Consider the following 24535-nt stretch of genomic DNA (forward strand, 5'->3'; position numbering starts at 1 on the left):
CTTTAGTCAGGCTTTTAATAATATCATTCTCATTATGTTGTAATATACATCATAAATTTCCTCTGAACTTTCGCCTCCTGGCAGATTTTGTAAGGCAAAACGCCTGGCAGTGCAACATGCTTATTCCACATGGCGCGCACAGGTATTCTCAGCCGACATGGGAAACACATGTGTGGCCTGTATGCAGCTGAGCATTCTATATCAGTTAATGAAAGACAGAGGTGAGTTTAGTGCGGCTGCCTAACTGATCCAATAGCTCTTAGCTGTAAGGCTTAGATAACAATATTGTACTCTTGCTCCTGGTACAGAAGTTGCCTATTCCAGGCTATAAATGCATTAGTATAGAGTTTCCAGTAGCAACACAATTAACAAATACAGTTTTGCAGTTTATACAGAAAGTCTCACTGCCAGTTTTATTAAACACATTAGTAAAGCACCAAATGTCACTGATATGGGGAATCGGCCTGCAGATCGATCATTTGGATGATTTTTCTTGGGCACTCATTGCTATTGTTTATTACATAGAAGTATATACCAGGGCAGACTTGAGCTGTAAAAATATGGATTTTAGAAAAAGCTCTGCAGTTGCTAAAGTGGCAGTTTCACGCTACCTGTTGTTCTGTGTGGGCAGAAAGGGAAATGTACTTGTGTCTTTGGAGAAATGTGCAAAGGTAAAGAAATGCAAACAAAAATAGGAATGCAGGAATCCAGAATTTGGTTTTAGATTTGTCCAAATCACAGCACATTTTGCAGGTTTCTTTGAATCTCAAATACCTCACCAAACTGAATCTGAACCCTTTGTCATGTGACTTTAACCCTTTCACCCACATTGTTCTCAGATTTTGTCGTCTTGCACCTAAGGGACTTTTTAGGATATTTAGATTTTTTTTTCCAAACAAACAGTGCAAATTAAGTTTTCTAAATCTGCCTGAATGTTATTCTGTCTGTCTGTAATTTCACTTCTGTAAAATATGAAGAAACTGCATCTTTTTCATAATATACTAGGAACATATTTTATTATTGGAATTATAACTGATACACCAAATATATAGACAGGTTTAGGATCTGTCATCCAGAATGCTTGGTAACTTGGGTTTTCTGTATACATATTTTTGTTTAATTTGGAGCCCCATGCCTATTGGGTATGTTGGATAAATGGGAAAAACCCTAATTTTGTAGGTAGTTATGAATAATATATGGTGCTTGTTTTGTTTTGTGCTAAAAATTAATCCTATCTGTAAAAATGGCCGCTTTATTGAAGCTCCCTATAGATCCTATCAGTTCTCTGTAGTAGGTGGAAAGCCAATCACAGCCTTGCACTCACACAAGCAAAGACAGGCTTCAGTTCCCTATCAGGTCAGCCTACCTGCTGTCCTATCCTACAGTGCAGTGTACTGAGAGCTGCCGGTCCCCCTGCACATCCAGAGAATTCAGCCAGCAGGAAGTGGAACAGATGGAACAACTTTTAAGCACAGTTCTTCTATATCTAGACGAGTATAATTCACCGGTACATTCATAATTTTTATAGGATATGTCTCCTTTAAGCTACAAAAAAACACGCAAATGTGTATGTTTTTTAAATGGATAATTTTGCCATAAATATGGATTTATGCCATCTTGGTTATCATAAGGTATCTAAAATGGTCTAATTATTACATAGAAGAACATGCTTGATTGTTTAGAACTGTGAAATAATAGCACTGTATGGATTTTAGGTTTCCAGATGATAGGTCCATACCTGCTTGTACTGACTGAGACATAAAATAGGGCCCAGTAAATAGTGACTGTTTACAGGATCTTACAGCAGCCCCTCTGGCATTTGCCAGAATATAGTAATTGGCGCTACTTATATTTTATGGACCTTGTACTCGATGGTAACTAAGCTGCATGAATCCATATGGGTGGCAACTGTCCTATCAGGTTTATATTAGATGATTTTTAGCACCAGTAAGGTATGGAGATCCAAATTACAGAAAGACCCCTTACCCGGAAAACCCCAGAGACAACAGCTGACCCATGTTTTCCACGTCTGCTCTTATCCTGGGCACCTTATGTAATTGTACCCAACTTGTTCCTCTACTCTGCTCTAAAAGGAATAGAAGGTGCAGGCTTAAAAGCCATCCCTTTACTCCCAGACCTGGAACTCCTACAGATATACAGTATGTGGTAGTCTGACAGTTTACTTCCCACATTTTTTGATCTGTGCCTATTAAGCAATTAAAGCAGTGGACATCTGAATGCGTTCTTTTTTTTTAATTTCTGGGTGATGCCATTTTTGGGGGAGTTTGCTTAAATCTAGGTTTTGGTTGTGTATTTGTCCAATTTCAAAAATTATGGCAATGGGGCAGATTAAAGCTGCTGATTTGTATCCAATTGATTTGGCAGTTTATCTGCCAGTGTATAGGGGTCCCAAAAGCACCTCCCTGACCAATGTCTGGTCAAAAATCATCCAAATGTTGATCAGGCAGCCTTGCTCCTATCCCCTTCATTGTAATGTCAAATGATCAGATAAGAACAATATGGGCACATCGGGACAAGATCCACTCATTTGGCAACCTTACCAAATTAGTGGATCTTAGGGCTGTGACAGACGGGGAGATTAGTTAGTGCGCAACAAATCTCCCTTGATGCGGGCGACTAATCTCCCCGATATGCCATCCCATTCTCCCCGTCTGTCACAGCCCTTATAGTGCACAGCAACCTTAAGGCATTTCTGTTGGTCTGCGTACAGTAATAGATGATGGGTCATATGGCTATATAACTGATGATCATCAGGTATAAAGACACAGAAAAGTACATTTTTGCTTGCAAGGCTACGAAGTGTCCCTGCAGCACAGTCAGCTATGTTTGCTGCATGGGGGAGAGTACAATTCACAGGCTTGTGTGTGGCAGAGTGGTTTGGTTGCACATATCCAGTAAATGCTGCATACTCATGCTGTTCAACTGTTATTCCTCTAAAGATGGAAAATGCAGAGTGCTGGAGCACTAAATAACAAGATAGTTTATGTAAGGTAAGGAGAATTGGCTAAGTACTTTCCAGCACATCAGAGACTCTACCAGCAGGTCTGGGCTTCTGCATAATGTTTTCTGTATTGTTTCTTTGTTTCAGTACAATCGCTCCTTTCATATGAAGCTCAAGGGTTTTAAGAGATTTATTAAAGAGTAATTCCAGTAAATGTTTCCCATGGTGGCACTGTGGCACTGTGGAACACTGTAGCACTCCCATGGCTGGATTCTCAGTGTTCTGGTATTGATATCACATGGGCAAAGTGGCAGCTGCGGGGGTTACACTTTCATTCTCTAGGTACCCTCCAGCATAATCATAAAGCAAGCCAGCTAACTGAATGTTATGTTAGCTGGAACAAGATGCTGAAATTGTGATCATAATCTGCCCCACCTCACTTCATCAGAAAGGGTAATCGCTTCACCCTCGCTATAACTAAAAAAAATTGGCACAGGAATCATTTTCTTGCTCTGAACTTCTTTTGCTTCATTTGTGTGGCTACATAGAATCAAATAGAATTGGGAAAGGTTTAAAGAGCAAGGAAAGGCTTCTACTATTGTACCTAATATGTTGTGGGGCCCCCTTTCCTGTAGTGAATCACCAACTTTATTTTTTAAAATAATACTAACTTCTCCCCAAAATTGTCTTTTAACTTCACAGTTAGTGTAGTCTATCACGGCCGCCATCTTGGATTCCCAAACACCTGCGCTCGCAAACCTCCCCCCCCGGCGCACCAAACACCCGCGCACCCCCCCAGGTCTCCAGCAGCAGCCACCAGCGCCCCCCCCCGGCGCTGCTGAGACAGTGAGACACAACCCCGCAGCACCCCCCACTGGCCGCTGAGACAGTGAGACACAGGCCCGCACCCCCTGGCCGCTGAGACAGTGAAACACAACCTCGCAGCACCACACCCCACGCCGCCGCCGAGACAGTGAGACACAAGCAATGACGAGTACTGACTGCCCCCCCTACCGAGTGCTGTAGCCCAGATGCGCAGGGATAGCTTAGGCGCCTCACTCACAGCTACTTCTCTCGCCTGTTCTTGTCCCGCGGCTGTTCCTGTGTCTGAGTGAAGGGGAGCACGCCTGCTTCTATGTCAGCTTTTTTTCTGCCTGTTTGGCTTCAGATCTTCTGAACAGGTGAAATATGGGGAGACTTAAGGGTACTATTTTTTTTGTAACTTAAAATTTTTTATTGATTATTTCAGGCATACAGAAATAACAAGATATAACATTTGCAAAACAATTGCTTATGACTGTGAGCTTTTAGAAGCAGGAGTTATTGCAGTAGTAGCTTGTCGCCATATTGATGCTTGGGATTAAGCTAAAATTAGCAAATGAAGCCTGTGCATAGATATACATCATTGGTCTAACTTAAGAAGAAAAAAAAGAAAAATGTACATACATGTATCTTGAAAATTACAATTATGTATCAAAACCTTAAGTAGGGAACTAAAGGAGACCCAGTACCTTGGGGGGGGAAAAAAAGAATGTGGTATCAGTTGTACAGTGGAGGAAATAATTATTTGACCCCTCACTGATTTTGTAAGTTTGTCCAATGACAAAGAAATGAAAAGTCTCAGAACAGTATCATTTCAATGGTAGGTTTATTTTAACAGTGGCAGATAGCACATCAAAAGGAAAATCGAAAAAATAACTTTAAATAAAAGATAGCAACTGATTTGCATTTCATTGAGTGAAATAAGTTTTCGAACCCTCTCACAAAAAAAGACTTAATATTTAGTGGAAAAACCCTTGTTTGCAAGCACAGAGGTCAAACGTTTCTTGTAATTGATGACCAAGTTTGCGCACATTTTAGGAGGAATGTTGGTCCCACTCCTCTTTGCAGATCATCTCTAAATCCCTAAGGTTTCGAGGCTGTCTCTGTGCAACTCTGAGCTTGAGCTCCCTCCATAGGTTTTCTATTGGATTAAGGTCCGGAGACTGACTAGGCCACTCCATGACCTTAATGTGCTTCTTCTTGAGCCACTCCTTTGTTGCCTTTGCTGTATGTTTTGGGTCATTGTCGTGCTGGAACACCCATCCACGACCCATTTTCAGTTTCCTGGCAGAGGGAAGGAGGTTGTCGTTCAGGATTTCACGATACATGGCTCCGTCCATTTTCCCGTTAATGCGAATAAGTTGTCCTGTGCCCTTAGCAGAAAAACACCCCCAAAGCAAAATGTTTCCACCCCCATGCTTGACGGTGGGGACGGTGTTTTGGGGGTCATAGGCAGCATTTTTCTTCCTCCAAACACAGCGAGTTGAGTTAATGCCAAAGAGCTCTATTTTGGTCTCATCAGACCACAGCACCTTCTCCCAGTCACTCACAGAATCATTCAGGTGTTCATTGGCAAACTTCAGACGGGCCTGCACATGTGCCTTCTTGAGCAGGGGGACCTTGCGAGCCCTGCAGGATTTTAATCCATTGCGGTGTAATGTGTTTCCAATGGTTTTCTTGGTGACTGTGGTCCCTGCTAATTTGAGGTCATTAACTAACTCCTCCAGTGTAGTTCTAGGATGCTTTTTCACCTTTCTCAGAATCATTGACACCCCACGAGGTGAGATCTTGCGTGGAGCCCCAGAGCGAGGTCGATTGATGGTCATTTTGTGCTCCTTCCATTTTCGAACAATCGCACCAACAGTTGTCACCTTCTCTCCCAGCTTCTTGCTAATGGTTTTGTAGCCCATTCCAGCCTTGTGCAGGTCTACAATTTTGTCTCTGACATCCTTGGACAGCTCTTTGGTCTTTCCCATGTTGGAGAGTTTGGAGTCTGCTTGATTGATTGATTCTGTGGACAGGTGTCTTTTATACAGGTGACTAGTTAAGACAGGTGTCCTTAATGAGGTTGACTAATTGAGTAGAAGTGTCTAACCACTCTGTGGGAGCCAGAACTCTTAATGGTTGGTAGGGGTTCAAAAACTTATTTCACTCAATGAAATGCAAATCAGTTGCTATCTTTTATTTAAAGTTATTTTTTCGATTTTCCTTTTGATGTGCTATCTGCCACTGTTAAAATAAACCTACCATTGAAATGATACTGTTCTGAGACTTTTCATTTCTTTGTCATTGGACAAACTTACAAAATCAGTGAGGGGTCAAATAATTATTTCCTCCACTGTATCTCAGGTTGACTCAGTATATTGGTTTGGGATAGCATCTCCTCGTCCAAGTGGGTTAGTAATATAATAGTCCCATCTGGACCAAACCTTTTTCCAGTTTTCTTGGGACCCTCTAATGTTAGCGGTCATATATTCCATTTCCCTCATATCTTTCACCTTGATTAACTTAAGGGTACTATTGAGACTACAGGAAGGTATTCCTGCAGCTTGAGATTAACTCTTTACTAGCCTTTCCTTCTCCTTTAAACAATGTTATTTTCTATTTTCAGATGACAATTATGTGGAAGAGATCCAGCTTAATTCCGACACTGAAGTTATGGAGAAACCATGTCCAATCCAGATAGTGCTGGCTCATGAGGATGACCATAACTTTGAGTTGGACGAGACGGCATTGGAGAGCATACTGATGCAGGAGCATATCCGGGATCTCAATGTGGTTGTACTGTCTGTGGCAGGGGCATTCAGAAAAGGCAAATCCTTCCTGCTTGACTTCATGCTCCGCTTCATGTATAGCCAGGTATATGCTTCTCTTGTTAGCATTCTTGACTGCCTTATAATCTTGTGTCCACAACATGTACATCTACTATAACACACACACTATAATTTGATGGTGCTTGAAAGTATGTGAACAATTTTCTGTATTATATATATATATATATATAACTCAACAGTAGAAAGCACTCACAGCTACAGCATCAATCAGGTCAGTGATTTATTTCAGCATACCATCTACGCGTTTCGATCACCACAGGACCGTCATCATCCTGATAACGATCCTGTGGTGATCGAAACGCGTAGATGGTATGCTGAAATAAACTGATCTTATTGGCTACCCTAGCTATGGCTGATACAACGATGTGTTCATCAGTAACCTTGTTATAATCTAAAGACGGAGCTGACCAAATGTTTGACCTTATGGGGGGGGGCTTTAACTAAAAAGTCTAAAATCTATTGCAGTAGGGTGGTTGGAATGCTAATGGTGTCAGAACAACAATCTCCTTTCCTTACTATACAAATAATACTTTTTTTGTGAAAATATTCTCTTGGCAAGGGGACAATACCTGAGCCAAATCCTGCTTTATTAAAAAAAAAAAAAAAACAACTTTGCATAGAAGCAAAATACAAAGAGTCAAGTAATCTATGTTGTATAACCCACAACTGATAAAGATATGTACAGACCTTTTGTAACAATACAGTCATCGCATAATTATCTTTATAGTTTAAAGGGGCTGTATAACCAGTTTCATAAAAAAAGATGTAGAGATGTTTGTGATTTTAGAATGTAAGCTCTTGTGAGCAGGGCCCTCTGTCTATTGTCTCTAATCCTTATCCAATTGTAACTGTAAACCATTTTTTGTGAATTGTCTATATGTACATGTAAACTGTTCTGTAAAGGCTACGCAAACTGATGGCACTATATAAATAATAACAATAATAAATTAGTGTTATTTGCAGCCGAGATCATTTTTGGCACTGCTGTATTACAGTGCTATGAGGAACAAATGTTACTGGTTGCCAGTACTGCAGCCGATATAGTTTCAAGTAACTTTCCCACCCAACCTTTAGAACTGGGGATCCCCTCATTTTATCTGTCTGCCAAAGGTTCTATAGCAAATCCAGTGATTAAGATGTACACCACTGACACATTTACTAACACTGACACATTCAAGTGAAAGGGAGGAAGAAGTGGTGTTGTGTGCTTCACTGGCTAAAATGCACAGGCAAAGAATATGAACCATGTACCATAGCCCTAGGGCCCCCGCTCTGTATTTAGATGCAAATCATAAATCAAGCCATCATTTTTGACATTTTTCTGTACATTCTTTTTCATCCATACATAAAATCTTTCTTTTTTTTTTCTCTCATCAATACACATGTACATTGCTTTTTGTTTTGTATTTTTAAGTTAAGTTATTAGCATATCTATGATGTTACCATATCTAGCTTAAGTTAAAACGGAATTAATCAAATAACTGTTTTTATTGTTTTTTTTTTGTCGGTTTTAGAGCTCCTCCTCTTGGATAGGTGGGGATTATGAACCCTTAACTGGTTTTACATGGAGAGGGGGATGTGAACGGGAGACTACAGGCATACAGATATGGAGTGAAGTATTTGTTGTAGAAAAACCAGATGGTTCCAAGGTAAGAGTAACACTTTGAATTTGTGTGATGTATATGAAGAGCATATTCATAAAATATTGGAAAGGGAAAGAAAAGTATGACCTATACATCAGCACCTCTCCCTCTTAAATAACATATTGTGGATGAGTCTGTTGCTCCGTTAAGACTTAACCTTTATTGATAACAACATAATAAAATTGGTATTGTGCTGAAGTGAACAATTAAAATTTATATTAAAACTGCAGTTGGTTAGGACAGGACCATCTAGCCATCCTACTGGGAAATCAGCATTGATCAATCCTTATATACACTGCTAATGCCGCAACTCTAATTGACTGCCAGACTATGTGTCTACATTACCACGTGGTTGAAACACTGTAAGTCAAAGAGTTGGCATGTAAGCAGATAGGATACTAATGCCACTTAAATATGGGCTGTGGGTGGTAGGCACCGGGTATGGTTGGGCATCTAGAATTGTGGCCAGACAGCAGCCTCTCACAAATGGGCCCAGCCGTGTAAAACCATCAACGCAAATTCTGTGTTATCTGGTCCATGTGTCAGACCTACTTGGCCTAAAGTCACTCAGTGACATCAACAAGCTGCCACCCCAGTCACCCCCCCACTCCACCCGACTAAAACTGAATGACTGCTGGCTAAAGGAGGTGGGGTAATGGTCCCTGCAAGTCAAAATGCAGACCAAAATGGTTTTCTCTCAATCTGATGAATTAAGTCTGTGAAAAAGTATGCAGTCTTCCCCTTATTATATTTTTCTGTATAATTGTAATTTTAAAATTTAATTTTACCATCACCATCTGTGTGCTAGTGTAGAATGGGCAAAATAAACATTTTTTAAAATATTTCAAAATGACAGTGCTGCTCTTTTTAAACAGTATGTGAAGACAGATTTAAAACACCCAGCTGTCAGAGCAGTTGTAAAGAACCAGATGCCTGTGTCGGGGATAGGCAACTTTCTGCATTCCAGTTACTGCATAACAAGCAAAGGCCCCATTTATCTCTAGTGTCAGTCACTATTTGTATGTAATCTGTATGTCTGGTGTATGCACCATTCTACAGCGCAGTGCTGCACAGTACGTTAGCACATTATAAATACTTAAAGAAAACGTAATAAGAATTTCTTTTCAGTATTACAATTCCTGTTATGGTATCCAATTATTTTCTAGTTATAATCTATTAAAAATACAATTTTTTAAAATACTGATTTTAATTTGTCTTTACTCCCTCAAAGCACATTGTCACACTCCTCCTGCTCTACCAGCTCTGCATCAGAATAGTTGAATCCTCCCCTCCTCTGTTATTGCTGCCCATGTCTATGTGAATCCTGTCATCAAACTGATGCAAAATATTCCTGGCTTCTCTTACTGAGTAACACCTGAGCTTTGAGGCTTGCACTAGGCTTTTCTCTCCCTCTCCCTTCTTTGTAGCTCCTCCATCCCTGCTTTGCTACTGACTGTGGAAAGTTCTCATAGTATTTTGCCTTTGAACAACACAAGGTTATTTGGTAGTAAAGACCTCTAGTGGTACGCTGACACCGTCAGGACAGGGATTCAAAATAAGCCCTGGCATTTCAATTACACAGAGGCCCAAACGACCCCCTCCAGCCCAATAAATAGTGACTGTGTGTGACACCTTACAGCAGCCCCTTAATAATCAGTTTCTTGTTGGGGGATGCCGCAACAATTAATTCTACAACTATTCCCCTATTAGGAGATAAAAAAGATACAAATTGCTTTCTTCCATATTGCCTCTGAATGCTCTGTGTTTGTAGGCCACTTCCCTGCTTTGACACACTTTGTACAAATAGTAATGATAAAGATCTTTCTTCCTCAACCCAAATGCTAAAATAAATGTTCCTGTTTAGTATGAGGGCATTTGGAAGGGAGGGGTATAGAACAGTACAGTATTCTTTTAGTTCCTTGTTGACAGAGCATTTCATTGGTTGAATAATTGCTGGATGGAGGAAATGGCACTGTAATGGCTCAAAGCTTATGGGAGACAAGACAAAGATACTCCTCTTGCTGCTTGTAAATATATGTTTGGGTTGGGTACTGTAATCAGTTGCTTCCACTAAGGACTGAGTTAGTGGTGCAAGAGTTTTCCTTTGCTGATTCTGATTTTATTTTGTATACTCCCTGGTTTATATATTATTTGGAAATCTGTAGGCAGGGCACATTGAGGAGGGGGCATTATATAAATAAAGGCACTTTATATTAAATATATTAGCTTTTGTCATTCTAACATGCAGCTTATATGTTTTATTAGGTTGCAGTTATGCTTATGGACACTCAGGGGGCCTTTGACAGTCAATCAACTATTAAAGATTGTGCAACCGTTTTTGCTTTAAGCACAATGACCAGTTCTGTTCAGGTGAGAAGTGTGGAGCACCTTGCTGGCTATCACAATCGTTTCTTCTTACATTCTTCTTATTGACAAATATAGGGAACTTCTGGTATTAAACATGCCTTCTGCCACACGGGGGGAGTATAAAAAAACTGAATACCCATAAACAAACCTGTTTCTAGCCAATTATCTTCCTCTGTGGCATTAACCTTAAGGGCTCTGGCACACGGGGGAGATTAGTCGCCCGCGACAAAACTCCCTGTTCGCGGGCGACTAATCTCCCCGAGTTGCCTACCCCTGCCATCCCGCCGGCGAACATGTAAGTCGCCGGCGGGATGGCAGACGCGGCGGCGCGATTTCACTCAAATCGCCGAAAAAGACTTGCGAGTCTTTTTCGCCGATTTCCTGAAATCCCCCCGCCGCGTGTGCCAATCCCGCCGCCGACTTACATGTTCAAATAAGGCTTTTCGTATGTTTTTTTTTTTTCTTTGCTCTCCCATGTAAACTCTGTTTAAAGTATTACAGGTATGGGGCCTTTTATCCAGAAAGGGCCTGGGGTTTTCCGAATAAGGGATCTTTCTGTAATTTGGGTCTCCATACCTTAGGGGGTATATTTATCATGCTGTGTTAAAAGTGGAGTAAAACATTACTGGTGATGTTGCTCATAGCAGCCAATCAGATGCTTTGCTTTGGTTTTGCTAATTGGTTGCCCTGGGCAAATATGCCCAATTTTGCCTCCAATAAGAATTTATTCTATCTTAGCCAGGATCTTGTACTTGATCCCAAATAAGATATAATTAATCCTGATTGGACGCAAAATAATCCTATTGGGTTTATTAATATTTTACTGATTTTTTAGTAGACTTAAGGTATGGATATCCAAAATACGGAAAGACCCCTTATCCGGAATACCCTTGGTCCAGAGCATACTGGATAATAGGTCCTATACCTATACTACCATCTTTTTCCCCAAATCCTGTTTATTTACTAAGCAACCTTATGAATATTGTTCTGCTAAAAATAGGGTTTAAACTGCAGTTTAACTATTGATTTCTCCAGTGCAGTAATGTAATTTTAGTTTCCAGTTTAAATATGTATGCTGTGTAAAAGTGCATTTCGTGGAAATATTAAGCCTCTTTCAGGATGTGTCTCCAGCGGAATAACTGTATTTATAAAAACAAAAAAAAGTGCAGAGAGAGTTTTTCCTTTTTAGGAGGTGAGTGTCAGGCAGGGGTGGCAGATAATCTGTCTCTTACTTTATGGGCGGAGAAGTGAAATCTGTGTAATTAAACAGATATGTTGTTAAGCAGCCAGGGTTTGAAGGCTCTTAGTTCACCATGCATTTTCTTAGTGTTGTAAAGGGGCCATAACAATTCCTATAATATAATTTGTCTGATAATGTATTGGTAATGTAATGGTCAAAGTAGCCCATACCCAACATCACATGACTGGGCTGCTGATTTGTGCTTATAGCAGGAGCTCCAAATAATTAACATTGTATAATTAAACAATACATACTCACAGTTTTGCATATAGCTTCACTGCTCCTGGTCATTTGCTATTAACTACATGTGTTCATATAGCTCAAAAACGGAAAAAATAAATAAATAAAAAGCCCAACTGAACACCAAAATCGCTTTTTTGTAGTGTCAAGTGCAGACTTCACTGCCAGGGCACAGATAATCTTTTTTGCACCTTTTCAAGGTCCTGCTGCTTTATTTTTTCAACTACATGGCACCACAAAGCAGCAACTGACTGTAATGTTAACTTAAGGAACAGAAAATATATCATAGCGCCAAAGCTACAATAGAAGGTTACTGAAATTAACTCTTGGTACAAAGTTAATCCGGGGACTATTCTGATTGCCCTTCCAGAGTCAGGAAAATACACTATATGGACCCTCTTCTTCCCCTGGACCAGTTAGCAGTTGAGATGGACCTACACAGGCTGATAAAAGCTGCTGACCATCTGAATTTACAGCTTATTGGGCCATGTATGGGGCCTCAGACAGCCTATGCAACCTATATCTGGCCAAAAGTCAGACAGATGCCAATTGGGCATGTTTAAAAAGCCCTTTGGTACTAGGAGCACATTGGCTCACTGATGGGGTCCTGACTGTCTGTATCTCCTCAATGTGATCCAATCATTAGGCCTGAGGGCCAAACAATCAGTCAGATATTGAGGAAAGATCTGCTTGTTTGCTGACCTTGCTAAATGAGCGGATCTTTCATTGTATTGCCAGCTTTAGGGCAAACCGAGCGAGATTAGTCACAGCGACTAATACAGTACCCTATGGCAGCAAAGTCACCACGATTAGTTGCCATGACTGACTTTTTTAAAAGTCGCGGTGACTAACTGGTTTTTTTTTTTTGGTTTTTTTTTTACTATTTTTCAATACGGTGTTACTAGTGTGCCAAATCCTAATTAGCATATGCTATTTAGCCTACGTAAGGGTTAAACATCGTGCTCGCTGAACATGATTTGTAGGATTAAGATCCAGGAGCCTGGAGCGTGGATTCGGCCAAATCCTGAAGCGATTCCTGGAATCGGTGCATCCCTAGTTATTAGTTATATGCTTTAAAGCACATAGCATTTTGCATTTTGTGGTCTTTATATAATTCTTTGCTACATTGTGTGTACCACAGGTATATAATTTATCCCAGAACATCCAAGAAGATGATCTGCAGCATTTACAGGTAAATGAGTATGCACACGTGGTTTTCATTGCTGTTGAGCAATGTTCAGTTATATCTAGTAAAGTGTTAGGGCTCTTCACTTTATCAGTATTTTCTTTTTTTGTTTTTATTTCATAAACCTCCAAAAATCTTTAAAAGCAGTCAGTATGTGAGAATAAGTAGTGATAATATAGTAATATATACAGATAGAGAATCTGTGTATAATCTCACACAATGTTGTCATAATCATGCCAACCTGTATGTAGGCACATTCTAGTATCTGTATCTATATAAGGCAATGAGGGGCAGCAGTTGGGGCATTGGGCCCATTGGATTTTATATGAACCGTTTGCTGCTTTTCTAATAATTTGTTTTGTAGCTTTTTACAGAGTATGGCCGTCTTGCAATGGAAGAAATTTACAAGAAGCCCTTTCAGGTAACACTTGTATATGTAACAAAGGGAAAAGGATACCATGAAACTGTGATTGGCCAGCTCTATGTTTTTTTTTTTTTTTTTACTATTCCAAGGGATCATCAGTTAACCTTCCATTTCTGTGATTATTAAAATTGTATAAAACCAGATTTATTTGAAACCCTTCTGTTTGGTGATGTGGGTTACCACTGATAAGTCTGTTATTCTTGCAATAAGATGGGAGACAAAACTTGTGACTCGGCAGGTAGCTGCGCTTCAATAAGGGAGAGTCTAGAACCTAGAACAACTGCAGCTCAAAAGTTATCTAGAGCTACTAGCATAATATACTTTCTTCTCTTTTTCTTTTCTTAGACACTTATGTTTTTAATTCGAGACTGGAGTTACCCTTATGAACATACATATGGCTTGAAAGGAGGAAACTCATTTTTGGAAAAGAGGTTGCAGGTAAAAAAAAAAAAAAAAATGTACTGATTTGCAATGTTTCCTTTACAAGAGGCTTTTTTTATTAACTGATCTATAAGGGCTCTGGCACATGGGGAGATTAGTCGCAAATCTCCCTGTTCGCGGGTGACTAATCTCCCCGAGTTGCCATCAGTTGCCATCCCACCGGCGATATTGTAAGTCGCCGGTGGGATAGCACACGCGGCGGCGCGATTTTGTCAAACTTCGCCGATTTGCCGAAATCGCTTGCGCAGCGTGTACCATCCCACCGGCGACTTACATGTTCGCCGGTGGGATGGTAGTTCGGGGAGATTAGTCGCCCGTGACAAGGGAGATTTGTCGCGGGCGACTAATCTCCCCTTGTGCCAGAGCCCTAAGAACAGATCAGTCTCTGGCCTACAGGATCTTTCAGAATGGCAGACAGATAACTGAAGAAAGCCTCAAGAGATAACGATCAGGATGGGGATTGTTCCAGTCTTTACACTTGTCAGGCACTTGTCTTCTGAGCTGTCAGAACATAACAAGTGCAGTACGCAGAAATTATTTTAAGAGCTACCCTTTTCAAGCCAAAAATAAAAGATAATGCATTCCAATTGGTTCTGTGTAGGATGACCTGAAACCCATGGTTTTCGGTTAAAATTTTGGCAACCATTGTGGGTTTAGGTAGGTTGCGGATTCCACAATGGCAACATTTTTGTGGGTTAAGGTCCAGGTTAAGGTTTTGCAGTTTAGGATTAGGTGTGGGTTGAGTTTTTCCTGATCACTCATTCCAGGTATTGCTTACATATTACAGACATTTCTGCTTCGCCTGGTTAGAGCTTTGTTCAAACAATATAGATGGGTGGGTCTAACCCATAGCCCTTATAACCTGTATATTAGTCACCAGAAAATATCTGTCACTAGAAAATATAAAACAGGTAATTAAAGGGTTCTATTGCAGTCCAGTCCAGCACCATTACCTAGGGGCCTTAACAGGATGGCTTTTGTATTGGATTGAATATACTGTCCATTGCAGCTGAGTTCTGTTTGCTATTGGGCTTCTTTAATTAGCTATTCCTATTAACCTTGTAGGTGAAGCAGAACCAGCACGAAGAGTTACAGAATGTCAGGAAGCATATACACTCATGCTTTACCAACATCGGCTGCTTTCTCTTGCCACACCCTGGACTAAAAGTTGCAACTAATCCATATTTTGATGGCAGATTAGCAGGTAATACGCAATTGTGATCATTTATGATATAGTTTGTTCCTTTGTCAGTTGTCCCTACATTCCCCACAACTGCTTGCTGACAGATGTTTTTGAGAAGTGTTTCTGTTTGGCAGAACTGAGCCCTACACTTCTGGGTTTATTTGATGGCAGAGTGAGAAATATAAAATACACCGAAAAATTACTGTGATTGTTTAAAGGGGTTGTTCACCTTTACATTAACTTTTAGTATAATGTAGAGAATGCTTTTCTAAAACAGTTTGCAATTGGTGTTTTTTTGTTTTTTTTTAAATTAGTAATTTTCTATTTGTGGTTTTTGAATTATTTAGCTTTTTGTTCAGCAGCTCTCCAGTTTGGAATTTCAGCAGCTATCTGGTTGCTAGGGTCCAACCTGGTTAATTCTATAAAATAGTAAACATTAACCTGAAGGTGAACCACCCCTTTAAGGTAAGTACCACATTAAAGGAACAGTAACACCAAAAAATTAAAGAGTTTTAAAGTAAATGAAATATAATGTACTGTTGCCCTGCACTAGTAAAAGTTGTGTGTTTGCTGCAGTAACACTACTATAGTTTATATATAATAAGCTGCTGTGTAGCCATGGGGGCAGCCATTCAAGCTGGAAAAAAGGCACAGGTTACATAGCGAATAAGCTCTGTAGAATACAATAGTGTTTTATCTGTTATCTGCTACGTGCCTGTGCCTTTTCTCCTTTGAATGGCTACACAGCTGCATTCTTTATATAAACCATAGTAGTGTTTCTGAGGCAAACACACCAGTTGTACCAATGCAGGGCAACAGCACATTATATTGGAATTTCTTTTATACACTTGAACTTTTTGGTGTTACTGTTCCTTTAACTGAAAATATTTGATGTGGAATTTGTTCCTTTTTCAGTGTTTAGCTCTGGCGGTGAATTGAATGTCTATCCTAATGAAGGAATCATGAAAGAATCATATTCCCTGTGATTAATTCTCATTCCAGCTGGAGGGGCTGACATCAGTGGCAGTGGTTACAATGTCACATGACCAATTTTCATTTTTCCTTTTGCCAAATATTAGAAATTGATGACGAGTTCAAAAAGGAACTGCGTGAGCTGGTGCCCTTGCTGCTCGCTCCGGAGAACTTGGTGGAAAAAGAAATAAGTGGCTCTAAAGTGACTTGTCGAGACCTTCTAGAATACTTTAAGGTACAACTGTGGGGTCAGGGGTTGTTTATTTATAATAGGCTTGTTTAATAGGTCTCTTATTTGCCTTAAGATTGTTGTGTAGAACCAGAGAATTCATTATTTGTCTGAGAGGCAGAACAACATTTAAGGTTAAACTTTCAGATCAGTCCATGAATGGGCAATGCGTATTTATTATTCTATGCAACAGAGCAGTGTAAAGTCAGTTTTTGCCACTAGATGGCTAGGCTGTTGTTTCCCTATAAATTATAGATTCTCCCGTTTTTTTTCATACCTGGGTATCTCTGGTGTAAGGTATGGGAAGATCTGTGGCATTTGGATATTTCTCATGTTAATATATAAGTACATTTAGTTATTGGGTCACTTCAGTTTTGGTAAGTTGCCATCTTGATAAAATAATGGACCTAAAAGCTTGCAATTAAGCATCTTTTAAGTTAGCCAAAAGCTAAGGGTGTCACTTTAAATCAGCTACTGTCAGTGGCTATTCTGCCTATCTGGAAAGTACTGAAGGTATAGAGTGGAGTATAATTCTGGTAACTTTTACCTCCAAAGGCTTACATCAAAATCTATCAAGGAGAAGAGCTGCCTCATCCCAAGTCCATGCTGCAGGTATTTATAAACATTTCCTACATTTCCAATTACTTTATTCAACTATAAACACTTAGTATATATGTTTCTTGTCTAGGCAACTGCAGAAGCAAACAACATGGCTGCTGTTGCTGGAGCAAAAGACACGTACAGTAGATCCATGGAGCAGGTGTGTGCTGTTTCCTTAATAAGAATGTTGTGCCAACCCATCTGAGTAGCTGTTAGTTGCATTAAAAGGAACACTGTTGGGGTAATTTACTTACTACAGATGCAGTGTTCAAAGTGCACTTCCAATCTGAATTTTACCTCAAATGCACAGGATTTTTTTTGCAGAAATCCAGTGTCCATGCTATTGCCAGGAGTAGTTGCGAAACTGCCTCCAATGCATCAAAATGAATGCAGTTGTGCTCATATTTTAACACAAATGCAGTTGTGCTGAAAATTTCCTAAGTCTGGTGTATCTTATTTCCACCACTTGCCCCGAGAGTAATGTGTGCCCAGGAAAGTAAAGGAAGGCAGTGATGCTTAGGGCAATGAATTGACCTTAAATGGCTGGAATTTTTCACCCAACTAACTGTGGAGCATTTTACTGATCATTTCTTCCTATTCATTCTTAATTCTGCCACTAGATGGAGCATGCTTTTAAAGTAACCAGTAACTGGCATAGCAGCAAAGGCTTCCTAAAGATGACCGTACAGGGGCAGATATTAGCTGCAGACTCAGGTCCTTTAGACCGATTCCCCCCGACGGTCCTACCTGACTGAGATCTGGCCTAAAATTGGCTAGACCTCAATCGGGCAGGTTTATTTTTTTTGTTGAATAGTGCCTATGCCCGTTGTTGTATGCCCTAGGGCCAAACGATCAAATTAGCCCATTATCGCCCACCTTTAGGTGGGCATATTGGGAGAAGATCCTCTCGCTTGGCGACCTTGCCAAGCCAGCAAATCTTCCTGTTTAGCCACCTTAACCTAAACCAGCCCTCTGCATCATTCTCACTCTGTGCCTCAGGCCATGCCCCTTGGCTATAGACAAGGCACCACACCACTAGGGTGCACCCTATGTGTAAAGTTGGAATTAATCTGTAAAAGAAAGACACATAGTTTGAAAGAAGCACTCACTAGAATATAAAATGTAATATATCCTGTGTCCGACAGGTTTGCGGAGGAGATAAACCATACATAGCACCTTCAGACCTTGAAAGGAAGCACTTGGACCTGAAAGAATCCTGCATAAAACAGTTCCGCTCAGTGAAAAAGATGGGAGGCGAGGAATTCTGCCGCCGGTATCAGGATCAATTAGAGGCAGAGATAGAGGAGTCCTATGCAAACTTCATAAAGCACAATGATGGCAAAAACATCTTCTATGCTGCTCGTACTCCTGCCACGCTTTTTGCTGTCATGTTTGCAATGTACATTATCTCAGGACTGACTGGTTTCATTGGCATGAACTCTATAGCCACCATCTGCAATTTAATCATGGGATTAGCACTGTTGTCCTTCTGCACCTGGGCCTATGTCAAGTACTCGGGAGAGTTCAGAGAACTGGGAACACTAATAGATCAAATTGCGGAGATTATATGGGAACAGGTTGGTATTGGCTGTTGCTTTTCCTATCCAGTTAATGTATTTGCTTTACTATCATTTTCCTTCTGTGGGATCTCTCTTTAGTCAGTTACTGGTTTCTGACATGCCCTGCTCCTATCACAGGTAAGTACAGCAGGCGTTGGAAGGTGACTACAGTATGTTTATTTTGAACAGTACCAACCTTTCTGTGATTATTACCAGCAGATCCATTATATTAATAAACCCTCAAATAAACCCTGCACACCAGAAAAAAACTTTTTCAGGGAGGTACTAGTTAAAAAGACATTTTTATTTATCACGTCATTATGCAGCAACAGTATTGCTTTTTTTTTTTTTTTTTTTTAAAACAACATAATATCCATCAATAAACAAATCAATACATACCACCCAGTGAAAAAACTGAAAAAAAGATATGAAGGCAGATACTCCAATGTTTTCTCTCCAAGAATACCCCAATGATGAGAGAATGCCCCAACGTTTTGGCTCAAACCCCTTTGTCAATGGAGCTCTAGCGTCCATAGTGTAAACTTTGCATGGTGCCAAAAAATGACTGCACAATCCATTATATTACCCAGTTAAAAGGAATAACATTTATATATGGCTCATTTCAGCACAGGGCATTCCATCATGGGGCTCCAGTTTTGCAGGTACAGTTAAGGACAAGTTCACATTAAAGTAAAAATACTCTTTCTTTTTTTTTACCCCCAGAAATACCAGACCAGAAAGAAAAGAAAAACTGTAAAATTAAAAAAGGCCTGTAGGAAGTTCCCCTATAATAGATTGATATCCCTAGGACCTACAATAGGAGACACAGCCTGGGTTGATCAGATAAGATGGTACTTCCAATCAGATAATCCAGTGGTTAGCTAGAGGAAAAAAAATTCAAGGTGGGATGTATGTTAGTGCAGATTTCCCTCATATTGTAGGCTAATTATTTTAGTGAAATAATGATCTTGTATGATAAGATAGAGGAGACATTTGAGCAACTGAACATATGTGGCACTAAGCGTTTCCAAGCAATAATCAGCCAACCCACGGCTGCACCAGCAAGACACAAGTAGTTGCAAAACGCAAAAGGGAAAGCCATTTGGATTACTGTCATTTTCATGAATTGTAAGTTCTATGACTAAACTGAGCAGAAGGCAGTGCCATCAATTCTGTGCTGCTGGACAAAAAGTTATTATTGGGTAAGAAACAGAGAATGGCATGGACATTGGCGCATCCAAGTATTGCAACAGCGCGCGTGTGTATATATTGTGTAGCCAGGAGCGTGTACACGTGGGAGCATAAATACACACACGCTTATAATCACATGAACAGAACATTGCCCAGGGCCCTACCAGGCACCGCTCCATGGAATTGTACATCAGCTTCTGTAATGTCATGCCAGCTACTCAGGGCACCAGCTGTTTGGCAGCTCTCTCTTATCTGTAGCTCCATCTTTTCTGTATTGTCTGCCTCCTAAACCTTAAAAGGATGGTGCACCTTTAAGTAAACTTTAAGCAACTTTTCAATTAAGCAATTTTTTATTTTTTTTTAATAGTTTTTGAATTATTTGCTGTCTTCTGACAGCTTTCAAATAATGATCAGTGGCAGCCAAAAACTATTGTTGTTGCTACTTTTTATTACTTCTTTCTGTTCATATTCCAGTCTCTTTTTCAAACCACTGCCTGGTTGCTATGGTCACTTAGACCCAAGAAACCAGATAGGGGCTGAAATTTTAAAATGGAGAGTTGAAGATTTAATACCACACATAATAAAGAAAGACCAATTACAAATGGTCTCAGGATATAACTATCTACATCATACTAACATTTAATCTTAAAGCAGAAGGAAAGGTAAAATCACTATGAGGTACCAAAATGTTAGGCATGACCCAGTGATTGTATTTGCTTACTTATAACCCGGCCTGGTGCTCCTGTCAGGAGAAATACGCCCCAGCCCGGGGTAGCTGCGCATGAGCGATCCTCTTTTCGCTGCACATGCTCTTATGCTGCTACGCTGGGTGGGAGCGGTTTTCTGCCAACAAGGGCACCAGCCCAGGGAAAGAAGGTAAGTGATTACATTCACTGGGTGGTGCCTAACATTTTGGCATACCCCAGTGGGAACGGAACTACTTATTAGCCTGCTATAGACAATACTGAGAATTGCCTCTGCTAAAACACACGTAGAGACAGTTATCAGTAAATGATCAGCATTGTCTTATTGGTTGTGTCAGGAACACTGGGGATCATTTATAAACACTGGGCACACGGGCAGGAACCCTTGGCAACCAATTTACTTCCATTGTTCTGCTTTAAGCTGGCTCAAACTATGTTCTGATTGGTTGTTGTTGGTCACTGCCCAGGTGCAAATTTGCCCAGTGTTTATGAATAAGCCCCACTGTGTACATCATCTCCACTCTCTCCTTTGTTTCTGTTTTTCATCTTTTGTCTTTTCTTTCCTTGGCTGCAGAGGAGTCCGAAGAAGGTGAGCTTTCCCAGCCAGTAGTCCCCCTTTCTCTGTTCTTTAGCTGAGCCGTGTGTCTGACTCTTTGTTCCTAACCACCCGCTCCATGTTCTAGGTGTTTTCCAAACTCTTTGAAGTGTGCAAACGGCGGGTGCCTCGCGTGGCTCTCACATCAGCACTGAGACACAGGATACCAACTAACAATAACAGGAAGAAATACTAAACAGTACTTTGCTCTTTTCTTTCTTTTAAACTTGTGTTTATTCGAGCTGATCCATGCGCTGGCCAGCCTATTGCCTAGACTCGCTGATAGAGCTTCTGCATCTGTAAATAAGCCAGAGAAAGGCTCACTCTCATAGGTTTCCATGCCATACGCCAATGTCTTTAGTTTTCCATGCCAGTACATTTAATTCTCTGCATGTGTTTGTCTCCTTCTGACTTTCTTTTTATCCTTTTTTTTTTGCATTTTTCCATGCTGCAGCTACTGAAGCCACTAAGTGATAACTTGATGGAGGATAACATAAGGCAAACTGTGAGAAACTCCATCAAGGCAGGTCTTACAGATCAAGTGACTGCCCGGCTAAAGACAAACTGACAATCCATATCTTCAGCGGCATTTTCCCCATCCCCTCTGCTTGTTTGTACCATGAGAACTTTATTAAATACAAATAAACCAAAGTTTACAACGATGACTGTAGACCCAGAATAACTCGGCCTATCAGAATGCTGCCAACCGGTTTTAAACATGGCTCCCGCAAATGAACCCTACAAAGCTAACTATTAGGACTATCATGGGTGAGAGCCCCCCTTAGCACACCCTTAAACGGTGCCATGTTCTTTTCCTACTCCCCCCCCCATAAAACCCTTCATAAAAGGAAGTCCTTTTATCTGAATGTCCAGTTTGATTTTAGTTGTTCTAATCCATAGTTATTTATTGAGGGGGCAGCTGTTCAGTGGGGAGGGTGATCTACTGGTTACAATTCACTGCCTTTTAACTGCAAAAAGCCTTTCCTTCCCCAGGATGTGTATGAAGGCTGGAGGCATTACTGAATACATTGCCTTTTTTTACCCACAAACCTGCCATAACATAGGTGCATATCATGGGGAGGTGCTGTCATGTTTTGGGGTTTTTGCTTGTTTCTCCTGTTTAGCCTTTATGTATATATAAAGTACCATTAATTTTATTGGGGTGGGTGGTGGGGGAATAGGGGAGCCAGTCCATCCAGAATAATTGCCTAAAGCTCTAGAAGTTCAGATCATCTGTACAGCGTTAGTTATTTTCTACACAAGATCAGATAGGGCATGTATATGACATATAAATACTATAAATACCAATTTTGTATCAAGTTTTTGTAGTCCATGCCAAATTCTGTAGTAAGTAAAGTCCCCCCGCGCCGGGAACATTTGTGGCTCGTGTAAAGTGTGAATGCCTAAATCTGCCATTTTGATATATTTGTGATATTCCCCTGCCCTGAACACTGCTGTCTCACTCCGGTGGGGGGTGACGAAGAAATCACTGAGCGTTTTTTTTTTTTTTGTTGTGAAAATTTGTCCGGTTTCAAATTTAAAGCTGTTTTCCTGTAATTTATTTTCAGTATAATTAAAATCTGTTGTATATATGGCACATAGAGCATAGTGTATTGTTTTTATTGGGAATGGAGGGTGAAATGTGGAGGATAATAGGGGGTGGTGGGAATAGTATAAGGGAAACATTGGATATTGTCATTCATAATTCACACAACACTTTGCCCTTTCCTGCACATTGGCCAGTGGGCATTCTCAAGTCCAGGCAGAAGTTACCTAGCCAACCCCCAGGAAGAGCCTTATATCTGATTATCAACATGATACATTATTGACTGCATATTCAAGCCTGGGACCTGCTGGTTTGGGCCGATTTTCACCACATTCTTAGTAATCACGGGTGGGTTTAGGCCAAACTCTTCCTTCTGCCTGCAACCTTACTATGCCCCAATTTTGCCTATATCCAAAGTAGTTTTCTCACCCCAGAATATATGGGTATATATCCCAGACCTTCAGCTGGAAGTTGTTGGCAGACACAAGCCTTGTAAAAATGTAGGGGGGAAAAGTTTTTTTTTTTTAAAAAAAAAAACAAAAAACAGGACAGTAGGCCAATAAGAGACCAGAATAGTTTAAGACAATGAAACATACAAGGAATAAAAAGATGGCAACCAATCAGAAGTTTTTTCTTTTATCCAACAAAACCAACCCTAGCACTTATTTATACAGTATAACAAAATATTCTGAACACTAAGGGGCATATTTATTATAGTGTGTAAGCCAACATGCCCATAGCAACCAATCAGGTATTTGCATTTGTTTTCTCTCACGTCTAAGGGGGACACAGGAACAGTGGGGTAAAGGGCCCCTCCCACTAGGAGGCAGGACACTATAGTGATGTAAGAATTGCAGCCACTCCTCCCTTTATCCCCCCTTGCTCAGCGAGCAGCATTCAGTTTTTTCTGTGTCCTCGTCACAGGAGGTTAGGACTGGCCCTTAGAGGGCCCTACAAAAAAGGACAACATCGGTTGGTGATTAACACCGACACCTGGGGTGAGACCTGAGCCAGTCTCCTGCCTGTGCTCGAAGTGTCAGCCCCCTACGATGGATTTCCCTCTCCATTGCACCCTCACTTGGCGTCATGGAGCAGGAAGGCTTCCCATGTGGGGAGCATACAAGACACGTGTATTGCACCAGCTCTTGTACCGGGTAAGCTACCGCAGCCAGTGTGCATCCCCTGAGACCCGCTACCTCAGCCATATATATGTATATATATATACCTAATGGAACGCAGCCAATTCACTCACCAGTATAGGCGCGCAAACGTGTAGGCGCGTTCATACGCAGGCACGCACGCACGCGAAGGCGCGTTCATACGCAGGCGCGCACGCATGCGAAGACGCGCGCATCCGGGTGACGTCATCGTTTCGCGCCGAGTGCACGCAACCAGTTCTTGGCGCGTCCCGGGAAAACACACTCCTCCCTTCGCGCCAAAAATCACTCTGCTCCCAGAGAACGCAAGTCTGCAGCTCTCCCTCTCCTGTGCTCTCCTTGCTCCAGCAAGTAATCGGAACGCATTAGCTTACTGACATCTGCTCTACACTATGGCTGAAGGTAGGGGGGACTTATTTACCAGGGGAAGCAGGCAACTCCCAACGGTAGTTACCTTTTTTGCCTGCACCAAGTGCCTTAAGAAATTCAAGGAGGCCCAGGCTAATCCCATTTGCTCTTCTTGCAGCACTAAGATTGCCACAACCTCAGAGCCCCCTGAATCTAACTCAGCGGGTACCTCTGATCAATCACAGACAGACTCTTTGCAGTCTGGAGTATCAGCCCCACAGGCCTCCTCTGA

General features: G+C 40.9%; 1 protein-coding gene across 2 annotated transcripts in view; it reads left to right on the forward strand.

Annotated features, from left to right (window-relative positions):
• atl2 (atlastin GTPase 2) overlaps positions 1 to 22793 on the forward strand; it is a 43059-nt gene extending 20266 nt beyond the window's left edge. The window contains exons 2-15 of one of the 2 annotated variants that reach the window (XM_004914692.4): positions 6396 to 6643; positions 8133 to 8267; positions 10527 to 10631; positions 13250 to 13300; positions 13659 to 13715; positions 14064 to 14156; positions 15225 to 15363; positions 16422 to 16549; positions 17099 to 17155; positions 17232 to 17303; positions 18289 to 18720; positions 21172 to 21186; positions 21281 to 21391; positions 21647 to 21738. In XM_004914692.4, the coding sequence (XP_004914749.1) occupies positions 6396 to 6643; positions 8133 to 8267; positions 10527 to 10631; positions 13250 to 13300; positions 13659 to 13715; positions 14064 to 14156; positions 15225 to 15363; positions 16422 to 16549; positions 17099 to 17155; positions 17232 to 17303; positions 18289 to 18720; positions 21172 to 21186; positions 21281 to 21388 (1640 nt within the window). In that variant the 3' untranslated portion in view covers positions 21389 to 21391; positions 21647 to 21738. Of the gene's footprint in view, positions 1 to 6395; positions 6644 to 8132; positions 8268 to 10526; positions 10632 to 13249; positions 13301 to 13658; positions 13716 to 14063; positions 14157 to 15224; positions 15364 to 16421; positions 16550 to 17098; positions 17156 to 17231; positions 17304 to 18288; positions 18721 to 21171; positions 21187 to 21280; positions 21392 to 21646 lie in introns of both variants that reach the window. The other variant, XM_002940395.5, reaches the window with a different exon arrangement.
• Positions 22794 to 24535: the final 1742 nt, after the last annotated feature.

The sequence above is a fragment of the Xenopus tropicalis genome, chromosome 5 (genome assembly GCF_000004195.4).
Source record: "Xenopus tropicalis strain Nigerian chromosome 5, UCB_Xtro_10.0, whole genome shotgun sequence".
In the NCBI taxonomy this organism is placed as follows: domain Eukaryota; kingdom Metazoa; phylum Chordata; class Amphibia; order Anura; family Pipidae; genus Xenopus; species Xenopus tropicalis.